Source organism: Lytechinus pictus, chromosome 3 (genome assembly GCF_037042905.1).
Source record: "Lytechinus pictus isolate F3 Inbred chromosome 3, Lp3.0, whole genome shotgun sequence".
In the NCBI taxonomy this organism is placed as follows: domain Eukaryota; kingdom Metazoa; phylum Echinodermata; class Echinoidea; order Temnopleuroida; family Toxopneustidae; genus Lytechinus; species Lytechinus pictus.
The window spans coordinates 71,136,328-71,149,761 of NC_087247.1; the positions used below are offsets into that span (position 1 = coordinate 71,136,328).

General features: G+C 34.7%; 1 protein-coding gene across 1 annotated transcript in view; it reads left to right on the plus strand.

Moving 5' to 3' along the window:
* The window catches only part of LOC129256748 (atrial natriuretic peptide receptor 2-like), a 30,834-nt gene that overhangs the window by 5,750 nt on the left and 11,650 nt on the right, over positions 1 to 13,434 (plus strand). The window contains exons 3-8 of the mRNA XM_054894916.2: positions 1,313 to 1,487; positions 8,230 to 8,385; positions 9,035 to 9,203; positions 10,431 to 10,580; positions 11,221 to 11,344; positions 12,960 to 13,028. Coding sequence (XP_054750891.1) covers positions 1,313 to 1,487; positions 8,230 to 8,385; positions 9,035 to 9,203; positions 10,431 to 10,580; positions 11,221 to 11,344; positions 12,960 to 13,028 — 843 coding nt within the window. The remainder of the gene's footprint in view (positions 1 to 1,312; positions 1,488 to 8,229; positions 8,386 to 9,034; positions 9,204 to 10,430; positions 10,581 to 11,220; positions 11,345 to 12,959; positions 13,029 to 13,434) is intronic.

Consider the following 13,434-nt stretch of genomic DNA (forward strand, 5'->3'; position numbering starts at 1 on the left):
ACCATTTCCTATAGAAGGACTTCATTCAACCTGGAAGTTGTCGATTTTTTCAAGGAGTTTGAATGGCTGAGAACTTGACTAGCCGCAAACTCGCGAAATTAAGTTTTCCAAGTAGACTAGACTAGAGAAGGAAAATGCGAATCAACTTACAATATAAGTTTGATTTTTTCTATCTAATTTAAAACAGACATTACATGCAAGAAATGAGCTGAATTATAGTTTTAAAAAAGACAAAACATGAGTTAGTATTTTAAGCGTAAAGCCATCAAAATAAAGTATTAACTGACACTAGATGAAAACAGGGAGTTGAATTATACTATAGAATATATCAAGGATTGCACGCTTAAATCAAGAAAAATAAGGAAAATATAGAAGTATAGGGTCTGACAGTGTGAAAAAATGCAACAGACCAGTGGCAGTGATTAATGATAAAATATGTCCTTCATAACTATGAATAAAATGGTTTAAATCGCATTAGATTTCTGATATTTTCTGTTATGTCAACCGAGGTGCTCGATGACGAGTTTGTATGATTTATTGATGGTTAAAGACATAACCTTTACAGGATAATGAAACCCTTGGATCAAAGTTGACTTTGCTTTTCTTTTTTAAACAGAGAAATTAACAAATAAGTTCAATTCAACACACAATAAGAAAGTTTTGAAAATTTGAATGTTGAGATCGCTTTAATGTGATTGACATTCTCCCATTGGCAAATGAATATGATGTCACACTTGTATAACTCTCCCATTAATTTTCTGTTTACATATTAGATTTGCATTTCCATAAAGTCTATCCATTGATCAGGTACTCTTTACATAAAAAACATGTAATAGAGGTTTCACGTATAGTATATCATGAATAAAGAGTTTGTGCTATATCATTAGAATGAGCTATAAATAGATGATATGCGGTATATTTAGTGTATATAAATGTATATACAAAAGCGAGTTATTATTATTATATTAGTATCATCATAACCATTATATCTATAGTGTACAAAGGGGAGAGTTGTACATATGTGAAATCGCAAATCTTGGTCATACTATCAATTTCTACATTCAAATGCTCATAATTTTTATTGTTTGTGCAGTTGTTGACAAATTTTCATTGATCGTATTTTTCATTTTTGTAAAGAAATTTTTATGCAAACTATTTTTCAAAGGGTTCCATTCTACTTTAACTAAAAGGCATGTGGCCAGGGGCATTCGAGGGTTGCATGTTTATTTTTTTCTATTTATAAAACAAGCAATTTTGTTTTTATTTACGTTAATTTAAGTATGCGTTAACGACTCATTCTCATTTCTTTCAGGGTATGCTATATCTTCATAATAGCGTGATACAAACTCATGGTAACCTGAAGTCTTCAAACTGTGTTGTGGATAGTAGATTTGTGTTGAAGATCACAGACTTTGGCTTGACATCTTTCAGAGAACCTGATCATGCTTTTGAACCGGATGAAGAGGATTCTTACAAATACTATCAAAGTAAGTGTTTTTAAATGCTCTATAAAGGAGAAAACTAATCCATTAAGGTTCAAGAACATGTATCGTTGAAAAAGTTCTAGTTTCTTAATTTGTTATGCCTTTAAAATTTTTGGTAGCAATACATGCGATAGATATGTATTTTAAACATGCCCTCCCCTATTATACCATAAATATCAGCTTGATTTTTTTAAGATGCATCAGCGATTAATAAAACCGTGTAGTTTCTTACATTGTTAAAAGAAAGAAATCATTAAAATCAGTGGCAATTGTTTAGTTTGATAACGATATCATTTGACTTTCCTGTACAATTTCTGGTTTCTTTAGTCAGTTTCAGATGACATCAATTCATTATCGGCTAATTAGAATTCCGCAACTCTTTTTAAAAGGCACATTAATGTTGTTCGTATCAAAACGCTGCACAAGTATTTTTATAATAATTATTAGCCAATTCAAAATCCGATTTGCTCTTTACGATTTTTCTAGGAAACGATATAAAGTGAAGACGTCCTGAACTAGGACTCACATAAGCTCTCGTTTTCATTTGTCTTACTAAAAACTCTTTTTATTGATAGTGACAGCAGCTGTATTACGGATGCATACACACCGCCGACCGCCATCTCATTGTAGTGATGTATATATCCTCTCTTTCCATTTAAAATCTTACGGGAATAGTTACAATGTTGTCATCAATAATACACATATTTTGTTATCATCAGCTAGCATTGATACAGCGGTATTGTGATTAACTTGATGATTTTACATCATTCACAACAATCGAAAAACTGTTTAAACTTTATAATACGCTGTTTACCATATACTTTACGTAGTTGATATAGTATTGTTTAAACAACCATGCTTAGTTTGATGAAGATTAAATATTATTTTTTTTTAGGTTTTTAACCAGTTGTTAAAACTGTTAAACCACAATGTAAAGTACATAGTAAACAGCATTAAAATACTATCGGAATTCGTTATAATTTTTACACATTGTATTGTCAATGTTATCGAATTTATCAGTCACGAACATGTTAAATGCTGCACGAATTGCATTTAGCCATGCACTATCATGATAATTAAATGCACAAGCAAGATTTTGAATGGTTAGATTTAGGATAGATGAATCTTAGTTATGTGACATCATACCAACATGTAGACAGGTAGGGATGTGGAGTAAGTGAACGAGGGAGGCAGACAGTAAGAGAAAGGAAAACGAAGAATGAGAGAAAGGGAGAGGGAATTGTAATCTCGTCTGATGGAATGATATAGATGGACCAAGATTTCAGAAGCAGATGAATCTTGAAATCATACCAGCATATCAATCGGTAGTTAATCTTTCTTTCTATTGTATTTGTTATCCATTGGAATCCGGGTGATGAATAATAGATGACATCCCCGTAGCTTTTGAGATCACACACCGTATAGCCTCGTTCTCTTCGTCCAATCAGTCTTGGAGATTTGGACAGTCAGGGAGGGATTCAAGCCCAAAGCCAGCCCTTCAAGCCTGGATAAAAACATTCCGAGGCGAACCTAATACCTATGGTCTTCGTAAGCTCATAGGTGGATCATAACCTACACACCCGATCCTACACACCCACACCATAGATCATTTTGATCATGTATGTTATCCGCATCATTAACGCCGTCCTTCTCGTCGTCGTCATCAGCATTACCACCACCGTCATCATCTCTCCCATCGTATACAATCATATTTTCTCAGTCTTTCTATCTCATTTTCCTTTATGCCATTTTATCTGTGCTATAATCCATTGTTCTTATCCACCCACCCTAAATCATTGAGTCTTAACATTCACTTATAATTTTATTATTAATTTATCCATCTATCTATACTTTTTTACCGACCAAGTTCAGCAAAACAGACTCAAAAGGGATTACTTTGATTCATTGTAGAGGCCCTTGGGACCACACCATTTCCTATAAGGGGTCATTTTCTCATCCCACAACATCATATTCATTATGTTCACTTTGTAGGGTTTTACTTTCTTTGTATTCCCCTTTTGTTATTTCGTCTGTTTTGTTGTTGTTGTTTCAGTGAGTATTTTCTATATCTGTTTGCTATAATAGATCAGCGAATTTATCAAGGTGTTCTTACGATAAATCTCCATGAATATATTTATATTTTTTACAGTCTGTTGATAATTTTACCTCTTTCAATTCACTTAAATTTTCACTTACTTGCATGTTCTTACTGACATCATTTATTTCTCCTCAAGAGATCAGATTAAAATACATAAAGTATAGACAATTCATAACAATGTATCACAATGTGTATAACCGATTTAAAAAAATGAGGAAGGTAATGGCCTAAAAAAAATACCTTGTATGAGGCCAACCCATAAGAAATACCATAAAATAACATAAAGTGGCATTACAGATTATCCACCCCCCCCCCCAATAAAAAAAAGACCTAAGAATAATTCTAAACCGAATGGGATGGAGAGAGAGGGGGGAGACAGGCAGACAGACAGACAGGCAGAAATAAGTCTTAGAATTTGATAATAAAATGTTTTGATTTTTTAAATTGAAAATGAGAAGGGATTGAAATTAAAATAACTGCATGGTCCTTGATAAAATATACTGTTTTTTAAGAGAGAAGTATTGCACCGTGGCATGTGGACATTTTGAACATTTTTTTGTGGAATAAGTATGTATATATGTGTTTAATAACAAATGATTTTTTAGGAAATTCGGCAAAAGATTTTGTTCATAAGAAAATATAAAAAAACGCACTATTTATTCTGTTCAAACACATGCATTATATTCAGAATTTTCAAAAATGTGAACAATTGTCCAGAATTACAAATGTATGACGAGTGAGTTATAATTCTCGTTGCTTTTTTTTAAAGAATATTCTGTTAATATTGTGTTAGTAAGGCATAACCCCGGGCTATATGACATTAGTTCAAATAAGGTAAGATCAGTTTCTTATACAATAAAAGAATAATCTTCTTTGGTAACGTGTGAAGTTTATAAAAACAGCAATGATTTTGGCAACTTCGTTGCAGATGACACCAACATATTCATTCCGTGTTAACCTAGTATCAACCAATAAATTTAGTAAATGTTATTTCATTAACTGGCATCTCATTTAGATAAACCTCAACTTTGAATAACGATCGATCTTTATTTGTGAAAACATACAATTTGATTTCCCAACATTTATATTTAATTTATTGACAGTAAGCCGGTTTGATACATATTTCAGTTCTTTACAAGGACCACGTTAATGAATATATTCAGTTACTATTTACCAAATAATAATTCTCACAGGGGCTAAACAATGCACATTCCATGAATTTCCCCGCAATATATCAGCAAATATTTATCAATATCAAAAATCATCCTGCCGATTTTTGTATGAATATAGGGCATCATGTCTTCATTCATGAACACATATCAGATTTTCGCTGCATTGTTCATCATCTTGATGTTAATGTTTGTACCTGTCGAAGGGAGACTGTGTACAGAAATCTATTTCATATCACTGTGCTTTGATTATAACTATCACGGCATGGCTCAAATCATTGATTATGATTTTGCATGAGGCCTTATGGCATCTAAAGAGTCAAAGTGTTTAATGTTGATACTGCACATCTATAAGGCTGAAAAATGTTGATACTTTTTAACATGATAATTCCTAACGTATATTCTCTTTAAGAACGTCTATATAGTGTCTTGACCATAGCTGAGCGAAACAAAAAAAAACCCTATGGAAGCGATTTCATCTCACACCCTTAAATTTCGAAGTAAAAAAGGTAGAAATTCAAACGCGCCATTTCTTGATTGATTCAGGTGAAGCTATCGAGCCATCTGCTATCGATTAGGCCTACTTTTAGGATCGTTCGTCTGCTTTTAGTGTCTAATGGCGTGAACGGCGGAGGGGGGGGGGGAGATACATCATTGTTTTGTAAAATTTCATCTATCAATCCTTCTTTCTTGATGAAAGAATGTAGGCATGTGAATTTGCTAAATAAAATTTATCATACCCTTACATATTTTAAGTAGGACACATGCACAAAAAAACTAAAAAAATTAACGTTTTCTATCTATATTTTTGTTGTCCTATAGACATTTGCCGCAGTAACACATTCGTGTTAACATTCCAGAATAGACTGAAGTGATAATTTTATTTTTTTTAATGTCTACTGCTTAATAATAGATACCAGGGGCATCGCAAGTGTGTTTTGATACACACTTAAAAAAAGATTGGTCAAAATCAACCCATTTTTCGGTAAGAATCTACCAAAATTTGAATGATCATTTTATCGGTTGGACAAACATACTTTTATCAATCCTCTTTAAAAGAGTAGGAGGCAAGAGGGCCTAAATGTGACATAATACCTGAATTGAATAATGGTGAGAAAAAGCGACCCCTAATATCTCTTTTATGTTCGCTTCCCCCCCCCTTTCCTCCTTTTTTCATAACTTGAAAAATAAAAAGAAGGTGGCCCCCCATGCCGCCACCCCTAATTGATATTAACGTAAAACTAAAATATGACGACACATACTTAAAGGAAATATGATGATACTGAAATGACGCCATAGTTTGTTCAAGCATCACAAATAAAAACGTTGAATTCCGAAATACGCTGTCTCTCCTAGCTAAATAGAAAGGCCAATCAGTCATATGATATCTGATAGTTTCTCAAAAAACAGGATAGTCCGTAGGGCAGGAGCTTCGACCTCACAAATACCATAGATCAATGCATCACTTTCACAGTCTATTATTTTGATGTGAATCTTCGCGGTTCTTTTTCTTTCTTTTCCCCCTTACCCCTGTACCACAGCATGTCACCAAGAACGATTATCTATCACAAAACACAGACTTATCAAAGTCCCTTATTTGCAGAAAAGTGGGTTGTTACGTATTTCCACTTTCCTTGCCTATCGCCGAAATGCCTTTTCGAAGGAATTTGACAAGTTGTAGCGATAGGAAATACGATCATAATACCCCTGAAATACTAGATCATGTCAGTACAATAGCTCAGCTTGGGGGCAAAGAAGCTGATGATGTATTATAACCCATGCCCCTTCATTCTCTCTCTGTCTTTATCTGTTTTTTTTTCTTTATAATCTATTAATTCATTTCTTCTTTTCCCTGGTTTTGTATGTCTGATACACTTTACCATTTTCACTGGTTCTAGTATGTAATCTTCTTCTTTCCTTCACTCATTTTCTGTAGCACAAGATCAAGCGAGATAACATTCTATTCAATGAACGAGTGCTTCAAAAATACGAGCTTTAGCCCTCTCCTCACGCGCTTATATTACAACAAATGACTCCAATGTCATCTTGGAATCTTGAATAGGGGATTCAATTCTCTGTTCATCCAATTGATCCACGTATAATGTTGTACAGATGTTCATCGTCTTTAGAGCGTTAATCAATACTTTAAGTAGACCATCAAGATCAATTATGTCAGCAGGTTCATCTTAGAGCATCATGTGACATCTTGAGGACGAAAATCAGACAAGTCTGATATGAACTAATGAAGATCACTTTACAAACGTAATGTCCTTCTTGAGCTGAAAGATAGATAGACGAGAATTTGTGAATGACCATGACTATAATTCAACTTGAATTTGAATACCAATGTTGTGACTCGGTACCATTGATCAATAATCAGAACATGCAAGGCGCTACAGCCTACAGGGGGCACAGTGGACGTCCGCTTCCTCATACATTTATTATTTTTCAAGTTGTAAAAAATAAAGCAGAATAGAAAAAAAGGGAAAAGGGAGAAAAAAAAAGAGTTAAAAAAAAGGGCCTGGGTCATTTGACTTCATATTACTCATGTTATTATATTGGTAAAAAAATCCTCACCTTTAGATCGCACTACACCTCCCCCGTCAAAGTAAATTGACGCTACCCATAGAATGCGATGGCGCCACCCCACTCAATAATGATACATGAGAAAACGAAGATGAAAATCCAACAAATTTCCAGGAGCCTTTCACAATTAGTCATTTTAACCTTTTTGTACAAGCTAAAGCAAATTATTACCTATAATCTTACTTTGTGTATCTTCAATTACCTGATCCCCTCCCCAAAATCGTTATGACATGACTGCGACCTCTTGAAAGAGTGTGCATATACACGTTATTATGAAAAATGATAAGAAGTATTTCATAAAATTCATTTATCAACATATCCACTGAGATATAAGTTTCCTTTACATCTCAGATGTACTTACTTCTATTGGCGTCAAATATCAAGATTATCATGACACTGATTTGGGATTTTTTTGTCAGAGTCTTGGTCCACTAAGTTAAGCACGACTTTACCAACAACTATTGTGATGGCCCTTTCTCATGCTAGATGACAAAACCTTTCCCTTTTATCATAATGGGTGCATTTCCCGTAATCCTAAGCAAATTTGAAGAAAAAAAATCGAAATCTTCCATTCAGGCGCTTGTGCGAAAAAATGTTAATTGAAAAAAGATCTGATTTCACTTGAGAATCAAAGTGATTGATTTAGCAACCAACCGTTGATTGAAAAGTCATGCATAACCCGCTTTGTAAAGCATGGTCCTAGACAAGAAGAAAATCATATCTATTTCCACCATCACAATCAAAAAGTCATATGACTTTATATTTCGATTTGTAGTTTTTTAGATATACATAAGAGAAGTACCGTTCCCCCTCATTTCTCAATCGTTTAGGGATTAGGATAATTACTGGTGCTCCCGATCATCATCACTTTTACATTCTTCTTTTGATATAGGGAGATTATGGACAGCCCCCGAGCTTCTTCGCCTACCTGAGATACCCTCTGGGGGAACACAGAAAGGAGATGTATACAGCTTTGGTATAATCCTACAAGAGATCATGTACAGAGAAGGAGTCTTTTACATCAAGGATGTTGACTTGATGCCAGAAGGTAGGTTGGTCATAACAATAATTCTCTTTCCCTTTATAAAAACCCCAACGATATGAATTATGAGTATCTGAATCCGAATATGTTACTGTACTGAGAACATCAGGTATACTATTAGCACGGACTTTTGTGTCTCGATTTTACATTCTGCTCTAAATACGAATACGTAATAGTTCAACTTTTGTTCACGCTTTCGTAATTCCATGCATGGGTATTTTTTTCCTTTCTACAGCCTCGTGGGTCGGATATTTTGATTTCTTCGCATTATTTTTTTTTACCTTTGTGTCATATCTAAGTAATCCTATTTCAAACGATATTTATTCAAGTTGCGTTAATGGATCAAGAAAATAATAAATATTCATAACAAATTTAGCATACCGATTACTGCTTTCTGAGGCCCAAGGTTCTTTATAACCTAGAAAATTACCAGGCTCATACCTTTTCAGTGTAATCCGTTCCGGCACGATCTAGTGGATTAGTAAAGAAAGGTTAAATTCCCGATATCTATGCATAAATTTGCAAACCCTAGATAAAACAATGGCTATTATAGTGATAATATACTTATTAAATTATTTATAAACTATGTCAAAGTAGCGATTTCTTACAGGGAACTGTTAGTTTGGGTATTCTGATTTTACTTCCTTGTTTTCAGAAATTGTGAAGAAAGTAGCAAACGGTTACAAGCCAGCTTTCAGACCGACAATTGATCGAGTGACGTGTTCACAGGAGATGATGGACCTCATTACAAACTGTTGGAAGGAAGATTCGAATGAAAGACCTGATTTTAGTCAGCTCAGAGGAATCATGCGCAAACTCAACAAGTGAGAACTCTTCGAAAAATTTGAATTACTCGATGTGTTAAAGACTAAGAAAAATATACAATACAAATTTTTTACACATTGTGGGGGGAATTACCACTCTTTAGTTTAGTGTTTCAAGTAACCTTTCCATGTTCCTAGAATTTTTAAAAATGAATAACAATAGGGATGAATGATAATTCCTTTATCTGGGACAGCCACTTCAGTCATGAGACCACTCTACAAGTAGCCCTGGTATATGAATATGGGTCTCTTCTCTTAACGACAAGCGCCAATGATATAACATGGCGAATTTCCCCATTTTTATGTGACTTTCTTTTTTTCGGCCAGCTGTCGATCTTTGTTGTTGTTCATAGGGCGTTTGTTCTACTACTACTTAGCCATTATCCACTTTTTTTTTCAAATCCACAATCAGTAAAGGGAGATTGTAGGTGGAGATCCCACCCTATCGGTTTGCAATATCGATAGTCAAGAGTCTTAATTGTGATGTCACCGATTTAGTCTTCAGGTCACAATGGCTACATTGTTTGTTACAGCATACAATCCCACGATGTTTTGGTCAATCTAAATAATTGATCTCAATTTGGTGATGCACTGCAACTTGATCTCGAGAATGTTTTCAGATGTTGAAAGATGTCAACTGCTCATTTTTTGAAAAATAATGAGACAGCACGGATTCATCATTCATGTGACCTCTAAATTCACTGTTGCATGGCATGATAATCCGATGTTTGGGTATGGTCTAACGATCCGGGGTATATATCTAATTATTTTAAGAATGTACTGTATTTAAATTGTTTTGACTGAAAAAATGGCATGCTTTTACACACTGTAAAAAATTAAGTGCTAATTAGGCAGTTACAGTGCTTGTATAGTGACTGCACTACAAGTGCTGATTTTCTAGTTTAAATTTGAACTAGAAAATCAGCACTTGCAGTGCAGTCACTATACCAGCACTGTAAGTGCTATATTAGCACTTGATTTTTACAGTGCATGTTTAGGGAATTGTATTAAAAAAAAATATTAAAGGAAGAGTAAGGACCTGGCATAGGTCATCTATGTCCAGCACATTTCCATACCATGAAATGTGTTTTTTATGCTACTTTCCAAATTCCTTTGAAAAGGAAAGTCCCGGTACATGATTCAAATTTTCCAAATAATTTCAAAATTTGCAAAAATTTCTGATCAGTTTTGCTCTCCATTACCAAATCCTGATTTCTTTTGTTCTAGGAACTCTGAAAACAAGGGCCTGGTTGATACGTTACTGTCTAGAATGGAACAGTACGCTTCTAATCTTGAAAGCTTGGTCCAGGAGAGAACTGAAGCATTTTACGAGGAGAAGAGAAAGGCCGAGGAACTCCTCTACCAGATTCTGCCGAGGTAAGAGTTATTTTTATTATACATGATGCATAGTGTTTGTCTATTCATCTTTTGTAGACACCAAAATGGAACTTAATCAGGGGCCGCAGAACCCGAGGGCTGGGAAGGCTTCTTTCGCCTTTCACATTTTTCAATACTAAAATAAATGTAAGAATGACCACCTGTTGTGGTAATTTTTTTTTTTACAAGAGTTAACAATTTGAATGGTTAACCCCCCCCCCCTCTCTCTCTCTGATTCATAACCGTTACTTTCTTTGTCGTAAAAAAAATATTATAAAAAGTGAATTTTGGTTTCTGTTTTTCGGAACAAAAGATTATGCGTGAAACAAGCCCAAACTATTTGTTATGGTGACATCAAACTTCAGATAATTATAATGATGTACGGATATGCTGATGTGGTCAGATGATAGTAATGAACATCCAACAACTGCAATTACAATAAATCCTTACATCCACCCCCCCCCCCCCAAAAAAAAAAAAAAAGTTTTCATTACTTTCCTGTAAGATTCTTCATAGACAAGATAGGGAGGACTTCTCTCGATCAAATGGCAATTTCTATTAGTTGCATTGCTTGACGTTCATACCATAGGAAACACGCTTATCCACTTTTCGCTTTTCATTAATTTGTTATTGTTCATAGGCCAGTTGCAGAGGAACTGAAGAAAGGAAAACCTGTGACGGCAGAATCATTTGAATGTGTCACCATCTATTTTAGTGACATCGTGGGCTTCACAAAATTATCATCAGGCAGTACTCCCCTTGAGGTAGGTCATGCTATATCCGATTAATTTTTAAACCATGTGCAGTATATTCGCAGATAAAAAGAGAATAAATCATCAGTGTCAAACGAAGTAAATGAAAGAAAATTGTTACAAAAACTTCAGACATTGCAGAGCAAGCGGTGTGAACTGATCTTATATCGCGCTGGAATGACCATACCCGGACGTGCTCCCTGATGATTTCATCAACATATTTTGTCCAACAAGTTGCCGGATCTGACAACTTTCCATTATTCTGATTGGCTGCGTGTCAACAAGCACTGTTACTATGGTAACTGATGAATAAAACGAAATTTGTCGGAAAAAAGTCCTTTCATGAAACGCCCCCTGTATATACAGTGGGCCAAATATAAAGTAGATAATTGGATGTTCTGTATGACTGGTGGGCTTGTCTGTGGTGGTCGCCATGCTATTACACCTTTTGTGAATCAAGAGTCCTTTTTTGCGAAGAGTTGGTGTTTCAGACATATTTGTCACAGAAATCTATATTGAATAGTCAGTATGCCTCGCTGAGACGATGTTATGTTGACACAGAAAATCAAAGAGAGAACCTCTGATGACGCTATTTCCCTACTCACTTGAAAATAGTGCGGAGATTTGTATAAGTAGAACAGGCCGGATGAAAGATATGGTTTGGTAAATGTTTATGAAAGAGTCGATATTGAACGTAATGTTTACTGCTTTTGAACAGAGTATGTAGGTCCCATATTTTATGATCGCTTAAGATCCTGGTCAGGAATCGGATATGAAGAAAACGCTCTGGTTATGTCAGAAATCGGAGCCGAACACATCTTAAATATTTATAAGTATTGATCGGTAGAGTAAGGTATACAGGTGGGTTTGGTTAATCGATCAGTTTTCAGAACAGTAGTATTTGTAAGGGCATGTTCCCTTAAATTGACTGCTATCATTTGAGAGGTGTTTAGGGGACAAGAAGCTCTAAACATCATGACACATATCAGACTAAATAATCGGTTTATGTATGCCTTGCAGGTAAAGAAGGCTGTTTTTCCGATCATTATCTTGTCGAATGATTCTATGAGTTTCTTTGATGTGTTCATATTTTCAGTGTTTATAAAACTCCATTCACTGACATGAAGTCAATCGATTCATATTTTCTCTGGATAAGAGTTGCTTGGAGCGGAATTATATAACACCTGAGAAGTATTGATAATAATGGCTATTTAACCAGCCACTTCAGCTTTTAGGGACTGTTTTCGATCCAGCTTGTCCTGCATAAATTGTTAATAACAACCATTAAGTGTAATTAATTTAGATGTTTAGAGATGGAATATTGAAAACATTACTTAGATTATGAAAAGAAAAAATTTTGAGGCATTGTGTGAATACATTATAAAGGAAGAGCAAGCTTTGTATATCTTCTTCTCATGTGCAGCTTATTTTATGAAGAAAAAAAATGGTTATAATCGTGTTATTTGTATTCATTATACGGAGAAAAAAATAAAATGAATTAATGTCTTCTTTGGCTCTGCTCCCAAACATTTTTATTACCTTCTGTGTAGCCTACTTTTATTTATCCTCTCCTAAACTATTGCTTTTAAACAATTTTGTTCACTTCCCATTTGATTTTATCTTATAGGTGGTTGATCTACTCAATGACCTATACACTTGCTTCGATGCTGTAATTGACAATTTCAACGTATACAAGGTAGGTGTTTTTGTTTTCTTCTCTGAAAACATTTTGTCTACCGGAATCTGATAATGAATCGGGATGGCGGCCAAACTGTAATCGATCTATTGTATTGCTTATGGCAGTTTTCTTCACCTAATTGCTATTTCAGCGAGTTCATGTTAGTAGACAGGGTGAGAATACAGAGGGCTTGGGGTTAGATAGCATTGAATTACAGGTCCGTTTTTGAAGGAAATAACTTCTCAAAGAGATGTCGAAAACTTTGTTTATCTCTTGAGACATGAAGTTAACTAGTTATTACTGTTCAGGAGATCAAGTGTCTATTTGTGAAACTAAAAACTTGACTTTGTTTTTTCTCTGTGCAAGACGACCTAAATCGGTATTCTGATTTCATGTTCATTCACATTTTACCTATTTAGGAATT